This window comes from Dromaius novaehollandiae, chromosome W (assembly GCF_036370855.1).
Source record: "Dromaius novaehollandiae isolate bDroNov1 chromosome W, bDroNov1.hap1, whole genome shotgun sequence".
Classification (NCBI taxonomy): Eukaryota; Metazoa; Chordata; class Aves; order Casuariiformes; family Dromaiidae; genus Dromaius; species Dromaius novaehollandiae.
The window spans coordinates 13884958-13903097 of NC_088130.1; the positions used below are offsets into that span (position 1 = coordinate 13884958).

General features: G+C 40.6%; 1 protein-coding gene across 2 annotated transcripts in view; it reads left to right on the forward strand.

The window, feature by feature from the left end:
- LOC135323498 (transient receptor potential cation channel subfamily M member 3-like) overlaps positions 1-18140 on the forward strand; it is a 285214-nt gene that overhangs the window by 180699 nt on the left and 86375 nt on the right. For both annotated transcript variants that reach the window (XM_064499862.1, XM_064499864.1), the window contains exons 7-8: positions 1121-1295; positions 15457-15580. In XM_064499862.1, the coding sequence (XP_064355932.1) occupies positions 1121-1295; positions 15457-15580 (299 nt within the window). The remainder of the gene's footprint in view (positions 1-1120; positions 1296-15456; positions 15581-18140) is intronic.

An 18140-nucleotide genomic window follows, 5' to 3' on the forward strand; every position in this document is an offset into this window, starting at 1 on the left:
AAACTCATGGTTGCCTAGCCTCATACAACATTCCCCTACCCAAGTATTAAGTTTTGGGGGACTCATTTCTTTTCTTTCAACGAAATATCAAAATTCTGTGCAAAATGCATGTAGTTTTCGTAGGAAAACCTGGTTTCAAAAAAAAAAAAAGACTGTGTTGACAAGAAATGTTCATAGAAAATGTTCAATTAGTTTGTTGCCCGGGTCCTTTTGGATGACTTCAGTCCTCACTAGTCAAGAAGTGACAACCATAGAGATTTTGTCAGTCATTTAAGTGCCAGCCTGCTCTCAGATTTTCAGTCTCTAAATCTATGAGACTTTTCTGGCAAAGTCTGTGTTGCAACTTTTGCAGAGAGTTCCCATCTAATTACAGTACAAGTACTGAAAATGAAGATGTCTCCTCCATGCTTAGCACTGGTTCAGCTCTTTCTGGAGCATTGTGTCCAGCTTAGGGTCTGCAAGTCAGGGGATGTGCTGGAAAATTTGTAGAGAATTCAGAGGAAAACATGAGACTGACTGTAGAAGTGGAAAACAAGTATTGCATTGACATGGAACATAATATGTTTAATTTATCAAGGAGGATGTTACAGGGCTATCCAACTGCAACCTTAAAAGCATCTAAAAAGGGAACAAAAATATCATGATAGAGGAGATTTTAAAATAGAAAACAAAGATACTAGAAAACCCAGTGATGGGAAGCTGAAACCATGCAAAATTTAGGTCAGAAACAAGTTGCAATGTTATGATTCAGAACAAGATAGGAAGAACTGTGGTAGCTTCTCTATGCTTTTAAATCAAGATTCAATGTTTTTAAAAATGCCTGGTGTATTTCAGCCATAGATATTCTATTTAAAGCAGGAAATAATTCTAGAAAATCCTGTTTTATGTGATAGAATAGACCAGATGAACATAATTTTCCCTTCTGTCCTTAAGATCTATGATTTGCTGAATGACATTTTCTCTAACATGACACTATATGGTCACATTGCAGTAATTTCAGTGTGGGTCTTTTTTTTTCCCTCCTATTTTCCGTTATGTTTTATTTGGTTTGCTGGATTTGTATTTTTCATTCCTTTTCTTTTTGGGTTTTTTTTTTGTTTGTTTCTTTCTTTTACTCCAGGAATCGGTCAAGGGGTTCCAGTGGTGGCCCTCATTGTGGAAGGAGGTCCCAATGTTATCTCCATCGTTCTGGAGTACCTGCGAGACACTCCTCCTGTTCCTGTTGTGATATGTGACGGCAGTGGCCGGGCATCCGACATCCTTGCCTTTGGTCACAAATACTCTGAAGAAGGAGGGTGAGTCCTTTACTAGTGAGTGTTCCTTCTCGATCTGCAGGTTCAGCCTGGTGGTGACATAGAGCCCAGGAAACTCTTAGCACTGTAGTGCAAAACTAATCTGTTCCTCCCATGGCTGTTTCTGTCATTGATGTGGGTAAAATATTGAAGGTATGCAGTCCAAGAAAATAAGTTAAAGCAAAACTAAGGAAATTCCTTAAAATAAAACAATCAGGGTTGTATAATATAGTTATTTGCCATGGGAGGTAACACAGGGTCAAGTACAATGTGTAGCATCCTGCATTTCACTCAGAGGGAATATGGGAAATTATTTTCACTGCATTCAAAGCTGGCTTAGATACGATATGTGTGATAATATAGTGTCCTGCTAATCTTCAGGTTTCAGGCAGCCCTACCTAAATCATCATGATCCCTAAATGTTCATAGAGGCCAGTCTGTATTTGCCTTGTCCTTCGGCAATATTCTGCATGCCTGTCTATATTCACACATGGCTGCCTGTGCACTGATCTGTGCTAGCCCTGTTCCACCTCTCTGTGCAGACTCAAGGTGAAGCAAGAATACTATTGAGCTTGTATTAAAGAAAATTCAAGTGTGTTTTTCGTTAAATCAGCCTGTACATACACTTTGCAAAATCCTAAGTGCATGTTATAATTAAGTGCCTAAATGTTTAACAGTCTTTATTCTTTTCCTCTACCCACAAACATGTATGCAATCAGAGTAGCACAAATAAGACAGTATTCAACAATTTAAAAACAACACATGAAGGTGGAACCAAAATCCACTCAGATACAAATTACTAAAAGCTAATTCATGCTCCTTTTCTCCAGCTGACTGCACTGACCAGCACAGACCCAGGCTTCACTGGGAGAGGACACATTTTTGTATGTATTAGCATATGTAAAGACAAGTATTCAGACCTACAATAGAATTATGCAAATAATAAAGCATAAATATGTATATACACTGAGCTCTAATTTAACATATATTTTGAAAATAAATGTGATCATGAAACTCCCTTAACTTAAAACTCCTAATGGGAATAAGAAAGTTTGCAGCAAATATTTAAATGAGTTTTATATTCAGGTTCATGCTTAGTCCAGTGATGTGTCTGGGATAGTTCTGAATATCTCAGGTTTCTTCTGAATCCCTGAGAAGTAATTCCTCTGTTTTTAGTGGCCTCACTGTGTATACCTTTAACAAAACCTCACTCAAAGATGTTTTATCCCTTTGCTCCATTTGTACCTATAGCGTTTCCATCTACCTTCTCTGTGTTCTGATGTCATCATGAAAAAGAATATAGCGAGAACAAAACACTTATTTCATCATCATAAACTCCTACCTATAAGAAAAGCAAATGGTGGGATACTATTTGCTAGAGGCAGAACAAGCAAGTGCTTTCTTCTCTGAGATGCTCAAGTCTGGCTTCTTGAAAGCTACTATCTCTAATCTGTGGTTCTTCCTTCCATCTGAAACTTTCCAGGTTGTGCCTGCAATATTATCATACGGCATAAAACATTTTGGGCTGCTCACCCTGCACTAAATAATTTGTGGGAATTTCCATGTGTTTGTCCCACTTCTGAAAACACCAGTCTAAAGTACAATGTTATTTTTAAGAATACTAAAAGTGAAACACCAATGTTATTTGTATTCATAAAAATATTTTACTCAAATACATTGCACTTCATATACAGAGCGGATACTTTTCCCCCTCTGATTATATTAACCTACTTTTGAATAATGTTTAGCAATATGAGGAGAATACAGAATAATTGGCACATTAACTGAATTCAGCTACTAGTTTTTTCTTTGGAGGGAATCTAAGTAGGTTACACAGAACTGTGTCTATTAGACTATAAATCCACGTAGCACATCCAAATTGCAGTCAGAATTTAATTCTCCAGTTCTCTATACGATCAGACTATAAAGTAAGAAAAAAAAACTACTTTAATCCTGGCTTCTGGCTGCAAATCAGGGTCTTCTCCAACCATAGCATAGCTTCTCACTGCTATGCACTGTGCATCTGATCTAAATCACTCAAAAACTCCATCACTCATGGCAGCAACAGGCTCTGCATTTGAATGTCAACATTATTGCACTGTTTTTTCGGTGTCTTAAATTTTCATTCACTACGGGCAAGAAATGGACTCATTTTCTACACATACAGTAAGAATGTGTGTATGTGCGTACTAGGCACTGCTGTGAGTTTTCAAGTTTATTTGGAAATTTGTTTCCATGGGCACAGAACTATGTCTGGTGGTGAAGGAGGATGAGAGTTTCAGTGAGTGTGGCAGCAATCCTTCCCCTCTGAGAGATCCTGAAGAAGAGCGCTGGGCAGCCGTCCATCCAAAAGGTCCTTCCGTATTGGATTTCCTAGAGTTGTGCTGTGCCTTCTCTCCTCATTTGTCCTTCTGAATTGATTTCGCATAGCAGCAAAAAAACATTTCTGATATTATGCAAGGTACAGTACCTCTGTGCAGTGTGAACTCTTATGCGTCCTTGAAAAGACCTGAGATAAAAAGCTGGAAACTGCCTTATTTTAAGGCCTTACTTTAGGTTTCTTCTGCAATAAACAGTTGCTCAGTATGACAGGAGGAAATTTCACTATAGCAGCTTCCCAGTACATAATGCAATTGTAAGCTGGACTGCAGTGGAAGGAGCCTGCTCCAGCATGCAGTGATGGTCCAAGCCAGCACGCACGGAGACATGTGCTGGCGCTGACTTGGAGAAGGGCTACCTGCAACGGTGTGTTGGAGAAAGTAGATCAGAAGGAGCTGTGAAGCGTACCTTAGAGTAAAGACATCCTTGAAGATGTCTTCAGTTCTGAGGACTAAGTGCCTTTTCTCTCTCAAAAATAGTCTGTTCAGCTTGGTGGGAGGAATGCAAGCCCAATATGCAGTGTTTCATACTAGGCTTGGTTTGAGCACTACAAATATCAGATATGCAGTATTAATGCATTTTTTAAAGTTTACCATAACTTTAGTGTTGGAGAACACATGGTGCTTTGGTCCAAAAAAATTTTGAAGAGAGCATTGAAGGATGTACAAGGTGGCTCCATTTTGCTACAAGCAAATAACAGTCTCAATAACAGAGTAAGCTCCGTTCCCACTACTCTTTACATTTTCTTACTTGACAAACAATTTATGGATAGGAGATCACCTAAATGAGAAATAGGCTTAAATGCAACCTTCCCCATGTTGTGAATAGGAGGAACTTTGTGGCTGCTTATCAGTATTGTCCCTAACTGAAAGGTCAAGACCTACAGGCTCTGATGTACTTACCTGCTCATTTACTTAAAAGCCAAAAATGTGTTGAAGTGCTTTGAGTGCTGAGAACATAGGAGCAATCATAGCCCCCAAATTTAAGCCCCTACTAAGTGCCCAAACTATGAAAGTGAATATTCAAGTAGTTCATATCTGTCTTCTCCACACAAAGCCGAAGTATTTTTGACTGTATTTTCAAGGATGTCTTCTCGTTTCCCTTTCTTGCATACAAGCACATGCTGAGAGTAAAATGACTGTAAAGCACCACTATTTATAGAATCATTCCGTAGTAGTTTTTAATCCACAGAGAATTTTTAATTAAATGCTGAATTTAAAAAGAGAAAGATGAAACACTAGGTTAAAGCTATGTCACTTCTTAGACAAATATTTCCTTACAGAATGGGAAATGACTTGCAATATTCGAATGCAGTCTCCCAGCTGAGTCTTAACTATTAGTGTCTTAACTATTCCATCAGCTCTACTCCTGCAAGCATGAGAGCCTTAAGGAATTCAGTTCAATGTAATAAAAATGTACTTCTTGCCTGATGTTCATAACGAAACATATAAAACATTCTCTCTGCTTTAAATGAGCTATACATCCTCTTGTGGGACTCATTAAAGATTGCCTTTCGATTGATCTGCCTCTGCGTCTCCCATGGCATAGCTTTTAGGCTTCATAACCAAAGCATATGACTTAAATATTAAAAAGAAAAAAATGAGTTTTTTCACTTTGAGTAAAAGGGATCATAATGTAGGTTGGAGATCTGTCTTCTATGCCCACCATGATGTTTAGCATTGCATCTGAAGTATTCTGTAAGATTATTTTCACATTGCATACATTTATATCTGTCCCTTTCTCTTGTACCAAAGCACTTTGCAAAGCAAAAAACTGCATAGAAGCAAGTGAAACATTGAAATACAGCCAACTCCCTTTTGGTGAGGAGACAGCCATTCAATAAACAGAAGTCAGGCAAAAATGGTGTTGAAAAACAACCTCCCGTGAATAACTTCCAGTAGCACCTCTTCTTCATTAAAACCCCTAGGAATCATCACTGTTTGAATGGAACAAAGGAATGATTACATTGAGTTTCTCTCTCTTCTCAGAACAATGCTGTGTAAAATATGTGGATTTCAAAGGTATGAGAAATTCAGTCAGTCCCGCTGAGTTGCACAACTGTGCCTTCTTTGCAATTCCAACCACAATAAATATCAACAGAGCCTCTGGTCATGTTTCTTACATATGGTATAATTGTCTACAGTGCAAATCATAATTAAAAAATAAAATACTTTCAGTTTCCCATAAAAGAGGGCAGGGAAGAGTTTTCACATCACAAAGACATTTTATGTATAAACTTTCTTTATCCTGGATAAAAAGAATAATAAAAAAAAAGAAATAAGAATTCATCAATGGAAAAAAAAGAAATAAATTATGTGCAGTTCACTGAATGGAAGTGCTTCATTTAGAGAATTTCAAAGCCTTTCAATATCAGCCAGTTAAAGAAATCTAACTTACACTTAGAAATCTGGTTAGAGCATAATCATTGTACATCTCCACTGTGTTGTGCAACTCCAGATCTCTAGAGAAAAATGACTAAATAATTTAGGGAACTGGCTATGGACCAGATCTTTCAAATCCTCTCCAAAATCATATCCCATGAGGCTGAAAGACTGTGATGTTAATGAATGGAGCATCTATTATCTCCTTAGATATTAGGCATGACTTCCAAAAATATTTCTTTATGAGAAGGGAGGATGCCAAAATGCTGTCATCTGTCTCTACTGGATCACCTGAAGCAATGAAGAGAGTTCTGCTTTGTTGTTAACTTTTCCAGAATATTTTGGACAGAACTAGAATGATGCTTTATTTAGTTTGTGACTTCAGTTGTTTCAAGTGGCCTCTCTTGATGGATACAAAGCATCTTCCTCCATTTTTTCCTGTGGTAATATCATAAAGATCAGGTTTGATGATCTAATGCTTTTCAAAACTAATACTGGCACCTTCAAAAAAAAAGAAAAAAAAATTGCTCTTAACACTTCTGAGCAGATGTTTTCCGAAAATATGGTTCCAGATTAGATGTCAGATTTTTAAAAGTAGGTACCTAGATCCCATCAAAATACAAGATAGCAACCCAGCTCCTCTGGAAATAAAGTAGTTGGTACCTAAACTTACCGGGAATAGGCTTATCTTAGGCATGTAGAGAATGAAAGAACAGGTTTTAGCTATGCCGGAAAAGAAAAGAACAGGTTGAATTGTCTTTTTGTAGAAAACTTTTTCTAGGCAGGAGCAAGCTACCTGCAGTATTGCTGCCATGACGAATTAAAGAATTGTCACCAAAAATGCCCAAAACAGGACTTTATTGGTACACTGCAAAATATTTTCCAAATCAAAGCCCAGCAAAAAGATGATAAAAATACTATCTTCATCTGACACTATTTGTTTTTAAATATGAAGCATACGGTTTTCTTAGGGAGAAGTACGCTGACTTTGAAGGAAGATGTGATCATAGAATATCAATCTGGTAAACTGAGGCATGTGATGCCTATGAGCCTTATGCATATGGAGGCTTATAACATGTGGCAAAGGCCACTGTGTGTACTGTTTTTGATGTTAGGTGTTGAGCATCTTCTATATTTTAGGTAAAAACTAAAATCACAAGACTCTAGGGTCCATCTCTTTTCCCCAGGGCCTAAAATCAGGAATTTGTGATACTAAAAATGCGTGCTATGTTTGTATGTGTGTGGTTGTTTTTGCCTAATGGATAAATCATTGCACCACCTGCAAGTTATTTTGTTCACCGTGGTCTATGAAGTTACCTATTTTACATGCATCAGGTTTGATATATGCATTATAGATTTAGACATTTTAATAACGTGGTGCAGGTTGTATTTGTCCCAGCTGGATTACATAATTGGGATCTTTGATTTGAGAGCTTCTAACTTTAATAGATTCCTATGTGATATAGTCTTGACATGAATGATTTCAGTTTCCACAAAGCTTAACTCAGCTATGTATACTTTATTAGAAGGTTTGCTTTTTTTTTTGCAGTTTTAATTATAATTACTTCAATTTTTCTGTCTCACAAAGACATTGAGCAGGAAAATAAGGCTTGCTGTAGAGCTGAGACATTAAAATACATACTTTATAAAGCTGGAAAACTGCATAAGTTAAATGATGACAACAAGCTTCTGAGCAGTGATACTTTGAGATGTGAATCCCTGTACTTAGGAAACCACTTCATTATGTGGATTTTTTAAAAGAACTCTATAGCTTTCACGTGGAGTTTGCTTCACATACTGTTTAAACTTATCATATGATATGGTTTCCCATAGCTATAATTCAGGAAAAAATGTGATGGCTGCTTAGGAAGCCTTGGAAGCAAACCCTGAGGACTTAATTGTGCTTTCACTCAATGCTTGTCAAAGCAAATTTCTCTTGCTTCTGTGTGTATTAGCCTGAGAGAAAGCTGATTGTATTAAATAAAACTTCAGGTTTGGATTCTAACCTTTTTTTTTTAAGAAAATTCAATCATGATGAGAAAATAGGATGAGCTTTATCCCAGGATCCTTGGAAACTCTTTGTGAAATCCTTCCCTGGTTCAAGCTTCTGATTTGAGATGTTTCCAAGTATGTATTTTGTCATACACTTCACATTGTTTCCAACGGAAATAAGAACTTTATTTAAACCTCTTTTTTTTAGGACTCTCTAGCTGATGCTTTTAGAAAATTCAGTCCTCATGATTGTCCCCTTTTCTTAGTTTGAAGGATGGAAAAATGCATATTTCTGAACCACTTATATTTACAGTGATGGCTCCTTTCCACACCATTTTAAGAGCAGCATTCTTGATTAAAGCAAATTCCCAAATTGATTTTTTTAAAGAGCCCCAAGAAAGGGCTTCAGAATTTACATCACATATGATTTACCAATCTGTAGCACAAAACATGTTAGACTGGGGAGGCCTTCACTGGCTGTGATTACAGGATGCTCTTCAAGGTGTCAGCCTTTCCAAGCTGATCCTCCTCTCGGTGAGAAGTGAAGCTATGTTTCTGCCTGTGCAAATAGGTGCATTAGATGCAACTTGGATTTCAAAGGACACTGACACCTTATTTCATGTTTTCATGTGCTTGTAGCATCCTTCCTTCTACACAGTAGGTCAAGTTATTTCTCTTGTTCCCCCACATACAGAAAGTCTTCCACTGCCTGCTCTCCCCGCTGCCCCCAGGAAGAGGGCTTGTGATTTCCACCAAACTCATCATATATTGCCTTTTTGTGAGGAAAGTGGGTCATCCAGGGGGAATGAGCGCTTACACAGCGAGTGAGCTGGAAAGGCAGTGTTGTTGCCTCTCCAGGATACCAAGGAAAAGTACAGCTGGGGCCATACCGCTCTTTAATGAAAAGAGGATGTACAGAGGGAAACTCCGTTCAAGAACAGTCCATAAGAAAGCATAGAGAGAACAGCGATCCATGGGGTGGTCTAAAACCCCATTTTAATTTGTTTTAATCCTAGCAAATCAGCATATGTCTTGCAGGTTTCTTTGTAGCGTGGAAGACCTATTCAACACAAAGATATCTATATGTTGGAAACTTGCACGGGAGGAGCCGACGGAGGGAAGACCCAGACGCTCAATATGAGTGATCAGTGTACTTCAACTTTATTAGGTGTGGTCTTTCTTTATATAGCACAGGACTAATCAGGCTCATACATATTGCAAAAGCTGAGCTCCTTATTGGTAACAGCAATTTGGTTTACCCAGCAACTTCTGCATTACATCACCCGCAAGTTCCCAGGACTAATCATTGATAACACCTTGGAGCCAAGGACAATGTGTCCTTGGCTCTAACTGTTTTTACTCTCATACGGGACTTGGCTCACATTAACTGTGTACGATATATACTTAGTTCTGCTTCCTTTAGTTGTTCAGTCTTCACATGACCTCTGCCCTCAAGCCAGTCCTCCACAATTCCCCCGTTTTTATTTTGTGCGAGAAAGACCTTTTTAGTTAATTGTTCAAGCTTTTGTGTTAAGCAGCCAAAAATCACTCTTACAGCAATTAAAATTAATACAATTATGAATAGAATACGTAGCCCTTCTTTGATCAAGCTCAAAATCCAGGTACTCACATTACCAAACATCTTTCTAAACAGATCATCAAACCAATTATACTGTACGGTGATTCTCTGGGTGTGGTTCTTTAGCCATTTCAATTGCTCATGGATTGACTGTCCATGATCAGAAAGATTAAAACAACACATTCCTTCAAAATCCTCACACCCGCGTCCCTGTGCCAAAAGCAGAAAGTCTATAGCTGCTCTATTTTGCAACACTGCATGTCTCAGGCTATCCATATCCTGTGACATTTCAGAGAGAATTTGTGTAGTAACATTTGACTGCCTAACAGCCCAACAAGCAAGTTTATTTAGATTAGACATGGCATGCGCAACTGCAACGTTAGGAGCTAAAGCCGCGGCGAAAAACCTTTCCGCAGGCCCCCATAATTCTACATCATCAGCGCAATCTGAACCTAGTTTTTTCAATTCACGCTTGCCTCGACGATTCTCACTTCTTCTATATTTGATTGCTGCAGTCAGATTTGACCAACGCTGATCATGTAAGTCAGGGGCGAAGAGTGTCCTAATGAGTTCGGCCAGCGTTGAAATTTTTTCTTGAATAGTTCGTTTTGGTTGTAACGGTGGTGCTATCCATTCTAGTACAATGGGTTCCGCCAACCCTCTTTTTTCCCCCGTTTTTATTTTGTGTTGTGTAATGGCTCCCATTAGGTATTGTGGGCCACATAAAATAGTAAGATCAAGTGGCTGATTTTCCAGGCGTCGGTGCGTAGCACGCGTAGTAATTAGCGATGCAATTTCCTGGAGTACCCGTTGCTGTTCCTCTGTGAGCGTGACGGCAGCCGCTGGGTCTGTTCCCTTCAGCAAGGGGCGTAGCAGATTTAAAAGTTCATTAGGAATGCCGACAACCGGACGGATCCATTGGAGGTCTCCTAATAGTTTTTGAGCATCATTGAGTGTTCTTATGTCAGTCCTGATTGTCAATTTCTGTGGTCTGATGGTGGCATTCGAAATATGCCAGCCTAGATACTGCCAGGGGCTGGATTCTTGTACCTTTTCCGGGGCCACTACAAGTTCCTTTTTCTTTAATTGTGTGATTAGATCAAATTTTTGTTCAGGAGAAAAAGGGTTTTTTTGTGCCAACAATATGTCGTCCATGTAGTGATATATCATGGTCTCTGGCCACTGTTGACGTAACGGTTGAAGTGCCGCATCGACATAGAGTTGACAGAGGGTTGGTGAGTTTCGCATACCCTGCGGTAGTACTGTCCATTCAAATCTTTGGTCTGGCCCCTCTCTATTGATAGCAGGGAGTGTAAATGCAAATCGCTGTTTATCATCTTCATGGAGGGCTATGGTAAAGAAACAGTCCTTTAAATCTATGATTAGCAGGTGCCAGCCTTCTGGGATCATTGCTGGGCTGGGTAACCCCGGTTGTAAAGCACCCATGTCATGCATCTGTCTGTTTACAGCACGTAGATCGTGTAAAAGTCTGTATTTGCCGGATTTTTTCTTGATCACAAATATTGGGGTATTCCAAGGGCTGGTAGATAGTCTTAGATGACCTTGTTTGTACTGTTGCTTTACTAGTTCATGTGCTTGAATGAGACTTTCCCGTTTAAGCGGCCATTGCTCTACCCACACAGGCTGATCAGTCCTCCAGCTGAGTGGGATTGGGAAAGTCCAGGCAATGGCCGGTGCTATAAAGGGTGTTCCGAGGTAAGCACCATACCCATCTGGGCAAGGATATCGCGCCCTATTAATGCTTGCACTCCTTCAGGTAGGGGTAAAATGGAAACGGAGCAATTAACCACCTTGTTCCCTATAGTCCATTGTAGCGTCGATGATTTTCGGGCGAGGGTGACCCCGCCTACTCCAGCTACCGTAGAGCTGGTCTCTCGGGTTGGCCAATGCTGGGGCCAGATCTTAGTGCTAATTATTGATACATCCGCTCCAGTGTCCAATAAGGCATTAGTGCGTATAGATTCTTCTTTATACTTTACAGTCACGGTTTGTCGGGGCCTTTGATGCATTCCGACAGTCAGTAATACTACACTTCCAGTGGAACCAAAAGCACCATAGCCTCGTGGTTGCTCTTTCGCTGGTGCCACCCCTACAGTCAGGTGGGGAAGCGGAATAAGCTGGGCTATTCTCGATCCTTGCGGTATGTGCATAGGTGGAAACATTGCTGAAACCACAATTTGTACTTCCCCGAAATAGTCCTTGTCGATCAATCCTGTCAAAACTTGTAATCCTTTCATTGTAGCGGACGATCTTCCAATCAGTAAGGCACCTACTGGCTCATGATGATTAATAATTACTGGTCCGTAGACATTCGTCCGGATTCTTGTTGGCTTTGTATCCAATAAGGTGGCGTCTACTGCTGTTGCCAAGTCCAGCCCGAGACTCCCTCTGGTGGCTGGTCGAAGACAAAGGGGTTCATGGCGTTCGGAGTGGAGCTGGGCGCCGGCTGAGGTGGTTGTGTTAACTGCGGGGGTTGCTGAGTTGTTGTGGTGAAGGCCGCCTTTTGTGTCGTCGCGGGGCGGCTCGTCCCGCTTCTCCGGGCGTTTCCCGAACCAGCCTTCCAGCAAGCCGCTCCATCATGTTTGTTGCTTTTGCAGTTGGGACACCATACTCTACTAGCTTGGCATTCTCGTGCCGATCGTCGATCAGGGGGGGTATTTCCGCCGGGGTTTTGCAAAGGAGCAAGGGCAGCGAATACCTGACTTTGATTCTGTTGCATATTATCCTGCAACGCCTGTGCTTGCTCTCTCATGCTCTCTCCTAATTGTTTCACCGCCTCTACTAGCATAGCTTGCGGTCCTACAGGTACCTGTGCCATTCTTTCTAGCCCCTCCTCAATAGTCCATGTTCCCGGGAGCGTGGCTAAAATACTACGCGTTGAAGGGCTACTATTCTGTATTGCACATTGTTTCAAGATAGTCCCTTTCAGGTAATCTGGTACCCCTGCTGCTTGTATAGCATTGGCTACTCTGTCAATAAACAAGCCGAAAGGCTCTTCCCGGCCCTGCTTTATTCCCATATAAGATGGGATACCCCCTTTTCTTTTTTTTTCTTTTTTTTTCTTTTTTTTTCTTTTTTTTTTCTTTTTTTTTTTTTTCCAAACTGCTTTTATTAGTGGTTTCTGACCATTAATATCATAGAGAAAAACTTATTTCACATTGATAGCCTGAGATGGGTGTCCTCAGATAACTGTGGCCAAAGGAAGAGGAGAAGGAGGAGAGGAGAAAAAAGGGGGGGGGGGAGAGGGGGGGGGGAGAGGGGGGGGGGAGAGAGAGAGGGGGGAGAGGGGGGGGGAGAGGGGGGGGAGGGAGAGAGGGGGGAGAGACAGAGGGGGGGGGAGGCGCTGAGGGAGGAGGGGGGATCTGCCGCATGGTCAATGTTGCTCCTTTTGGCAGGCCTGTGTTCCCAGACCCTCCCTGGGCAATAGTAAAGGTTCGAGGGGGGTGATGGGTATGGGGACACAGGGGACACCTCTGCATGCGGGGGTTCCTTGAACCCATCGGGGCTTCCCAAATGCTCCGCGGCAGTTACTTTCTTTCTTTTTCTTTTTCTTTTTTTTTTTTTTTTTTTTTTTTTTTTTGAGGTGTGAGAGCATTAGTAACTGCCCTCCATGGCTTCATCAGCCTTTTTGCTGTCTTGTTGTCACTTATTACTTCATCAAACAACTTGTCCCCAAATTTTTTCCATTCAGTTTGTTCGAACATGGTATCTGGGTTAACAAAACACCCCTTAGCCACTCCGTAAGCTAATAGCCCTGGGAGTTCCTTATGACATTCTATTCCTTGAGTACCTCGCTTTTCTAAAAAGCATCTTAATAAATAATAAGCCACTTGTCGCGCCGTGGTTACTCACTTACCGTTGCAACCTTTGCAAGACCTGCGGCAAGACTTTCTGGCAGGACCCCGTCTCGTCCTGGGCACGGACCCCCTTTGTTTGTGTCCTCTCCACCTCCTCTGTAGCTCTGGCACGTAGACCCCCTTTTGTGTCTCGTCGCCTTTAGCACAGCAGGACCAGCTGTCTCTAGCACTCTGTCGACTCCTGAGTTTTTAATCACCGAGTCCCTGACCGGCAGGGTCCCTGTTCGGGCGCCATTTGTTGGAAACTTGCACGGGAGGAGCCGACGGAGGGAAGACCCAGACGCTCAATATGAGTGATCAGTGTACTTCAACTTTATTAGGTGTGGTCTTTCTTTATATAGCACAGGACTAATCAGGCTCATACATATTGCAAAAGCTGAGCTCCTTATTGGTAACAGCAATTTGGTTTACCCAGCAACTTCTGCATTACATCACCCGCAAGTTCCCAGGACTAATCATTGATAACACCTTGGAGCCAAGGACAATGTGTCCTTGGCTCTAACTGTTTTTACTCTCATACGGGACTTGGCTCACATTAACTGTGTACGATATATACTTAGTTCTGCTTCCTTTAGTTGTTCAGTCTTCACATGACCTCTGCCCTCAAGCCAGTCCTCCACATCTATACCCACAGTCCAATTCATAGTAGAAAATGTATGCACCCCATATGCCAATAAATATATATTCTCCTATGCACCTCTTTTCTATCCCTCTTTACTATCCCCATAAATTATCCCTTCTAATGACATGTTCGCTGTAGGTATGATGGCAAGATATTTGAATCATACCTGAAATTCAATTTTGTAGTGAATTTCCTGCAGTCTCATTCAGGCTTTCTTGCTCCAGAGAGGTGCAGGTGACATTTACCAGTGGTGTGAAATAAACAGGGTTTTGGTCTTTATTATCCCAAAGCAGCTGCCATAAGCAAAGACTGACTTTTAGATACTGCACTGCTTCTGATAATTTTTTGCAGTTGCTGCAAGGCTTTAACATAAAGCTTTGTTTTTCTTCTATTATAAAATATGACTGATGAACACTTACTGATTTTCATATCCCCAGATGATTAACATTGATTTATCCTTTAAAACATTCTGACTCAGCTAATGTGAAAAACTGCTATAGTGCAGAAGTTTTCACGTTTCAAAGGATACACATTCTAAATTATTGAAACCACTAATTTGTAAGACATTAAGAATGGCAGCGTTTCCTCTAGAACAGTCTTGATGATTAGGCTGCTTGATATCAAGGGCTGTAGTTCAGTTACTGATATTCCATGTAGTATTACTATTGCTTTCTGCTGTTGTCCCACTTTTTGCAAGTACTGACATTAGCACTTAAGAGGCACATAAAAATGGTTACTCTTTAAACTCCTGGAAGTTCACCATAAACAAAAGCAAAATGGTTTCTTTGGGTGGTTTCAGGAGCAGGGCAATAATCTTTATTCTTTTCTTACCTTACATCAGTGTTGTGAGATGAAGTTTTTGCTAAAACCAGAAACACTGACAACAGAAATATGCCCGGTTTCATAAAACAAACTATAAGTTAAGTTCTGCTAACTCCCTGATAGAAGTGCATGTTCAGTTCAACTAGATGTGCTGATGTCCCTCAAATCCCAGGCTAACAGTGTGGTTCTTGTTTTCATTAGGAAATCCCACATAGTTAATAGCTTGAATGACCTCCTGTCACGCAACATCTGGGAACTGAAATAAAAACTTTGGAGATGAGAGACCCCAACATGATGATCAACATATTTTTTTGAGAACAATGTTTTCAAGTTTGTCTCTGATGCTTTCAGCAATTCCTGCCCTTCAGACCTGTCCAGAACAACTTTCAGTGCTTTGCTGTCTAACTCCTACTTGCCTGAATTTGCAGGGTTTTCCCTTATGACCATCTTTACTGTCCACTTTAGTAACAGAATTTTGCTTTTTCTCTCTTTTTTTTTTTTTTAATTTCAGACTTATCAATGAGTCCTTGAGGGACCAATTGCTGGTTACCATCCAGAAGACGTTCACCTATACCCGAACACAGGCACAGCACCTCTTCATTATCCTCATGGAGTGCATGAAGAAGAAGGAGCTGGTATGTTCAGACCTTCCTTAGCTGAGAAGAGAAAGCTCAGTGCATTGTTTTGATTGAGTCTTTCAGGAGCCTGCTGAAGGATTTTACAGATCTCATAATGGTGGTCTAGACTCTAAAAGGTATAAGGGAAGGGTGTAGTAGTCCCAAATCTGATCACTATATTAGACTTTTTGTTTGCTTTTATCTATTTCCTGATATTAAGTGAACTCCAACAGTTCTCCTCCCTCTGTAAATTCCCCTACATTTACTTTGACAGGACAAAATATAGCTAATAGGACATGGATATTATTACTTTCCAGTCATCCCCAGGCATATTGTGATTAAAATTCTACCACTTTCAACTATAGAAACCCTCAGAAGAAAGTCTAATTGTATATCTGTCACTAGGATCATATTTTAAAGATATGGTAGAGTTGCGCAAGTATCACTAGGGCTATTATTTTATTATGGAGATGTGTGAAAGGAAAACAAAACAAGCTTGTCTCCAAGGATCCTATCCTGCAGTGGCAGGCTATCCCTTTACACATACTTATACTTTCTAGAAGAACATAAGTTCTTTCAATAGTTTCTGGGAGCTCCACGAGGCTGCTTTTGCAGAAGCATTTTTAAAGCAAAATCATATTTTAAAATGGTTGGAATTAAATTCTAGTAGCTTTTATTTCTTGCAGACTGACTGAATAGACATCTTTCTATTTTGTAACTTAATCCTTCTTCTCAGATCTGTTTTCAGTTCATATCACAGCTCCCTGAAATTCCAGGTTGTTGACAGCCTGCAACACTTTGTGTAGGGTAACTTCAAGAGAAAAGATTGACTCAGATTTTTTATAGGTGTTTCTTTTTCTGAAGTTATTTGAGTTCTCTGTAACTTCATCCTCTCTTGTGCCTTTTAATTTCAGTTAAAAGGAGGACATGGAATGAATGATACCACTGAATGTGGGTGTAGTAATGGCTAGGAAGGGTTAATAGGAAGGCTGTTCCTTTTAGCCAGAGCTTTCCAAAATAGCAGAAGATATTCCTTTATACGATTTAACTTGCCAAGAGTGTAGTACCCTGGCCACTAACCAACAGCTCATGCATCCATCAAAAAGTAGCCAGCCTTCCTCATTCATAACTAAGCATTTATACATACCATAAGCACATGGCATTTACCTTGGGGAACTGCAGGAGGGGGATGTCCAGGACAACTTTTGCAGGAAAGACATAGCAGCAGCGTGCGGCTCCACTCTGCCGTTGCACAGCAAGCAGATGGTTGATGGAGCTGAACTGGGCATTTGTCTGTTTATCAGCACCCCCCACAGACTGCTTTCTCCCACAGTGAGAATTCAGATGAAATGATGACCCTGTTCCTCCTACAGCTTTGGTGCTGTAAATGTGCCCATTTATGTTAACATTTTTAATAATCATGATGTACATGTACAGGACCTACACAGGAGGGAGGGAGGAAGGAATGAAAGAAGGAAGAAGGGAAGAAGGGAGGGGGGGAGAGAGAGAAAGAAGGAAGAAAGCAAGAAAGAAAAAAAGAGAGAGAGAAATAGAGAGACATTGCTTTACCAGGACTCTGGGAAACATGCAATGCTAGGTTATTGCAGGCCTCTAATTCCAGATTTGGTTGTCAGGCTTTGAACTAACTCTGCCATTGCGAATTTAACTATGGAGTTTTCACCTGCAGTAATCAAGTCAGGATTTTTATCCCAGGCAAGGTAGTGCGTTGGTTAGAAGTTGTTTTGCAGATGTGTCACCTCTGTCACCATTTATACTCCTCAGCTAACTCTCTTGTGAAAAGCCAGCAGCCAGGAGATGGTTTGCCCATAGTTAGGTGTTTTGAGCTTGCGTTTGTAACACTAACCCAACTATACACAAAGGGAACACATTAAAACAGCTGTTTCTCTCGGGTTTCTCAGTTGTGCTCAGAGAGTGCAAATTTTAACAGTGGTAAGCTGAAAAGGTTTTCTGCCTGCAATGTACTTGTTAAGCTAATGGTGGCCTTTAAGACTCATGATGATGTAGACGAATTTAGAAGAATGACAATATTCGTAATGATGAAGGTAGCATTGCCAGAGGAGTCGGATGACCTTGGAGGCGTGAAGTATTCCCAGGAGTGAGTGGAGGCTTCATCAGCCAGATGTTTCATATCTCCACATCTGCTCCAGCTCTCCTCCTTCCTCTAGCTTGACCTTCTGGTTTTGTCATGCATAAGACAAAACACTGCTTGATGAACTGACATTGCCATTGCTCAGATCTTCCCTCCCCCAAACCAGACAAATAGAAGGAAGATGCAAAAGATTGTCTCTTATTAGAGCTCAGCAAGAGCCAAATTGATCACAGCTATTTTTCCTAAGTTGATGGGCCCAGTCTCCCAGGCTGTCTGATTTTGTGGCTGCTGAATTCATAAGTAGCAAAGTAGAGAGCACAGGAGAGACTTGCCTTATTACAGTGTGCAGCTAAAAAAATAAATGCAAATAGGTACAGACAAGAACATGTTCTTACAGTAAAGTACATAAATACAGTTGAATTACAGATGTGCAGAGGAAATTTCCAAAGAGAAAAGAAAATGCAAGTT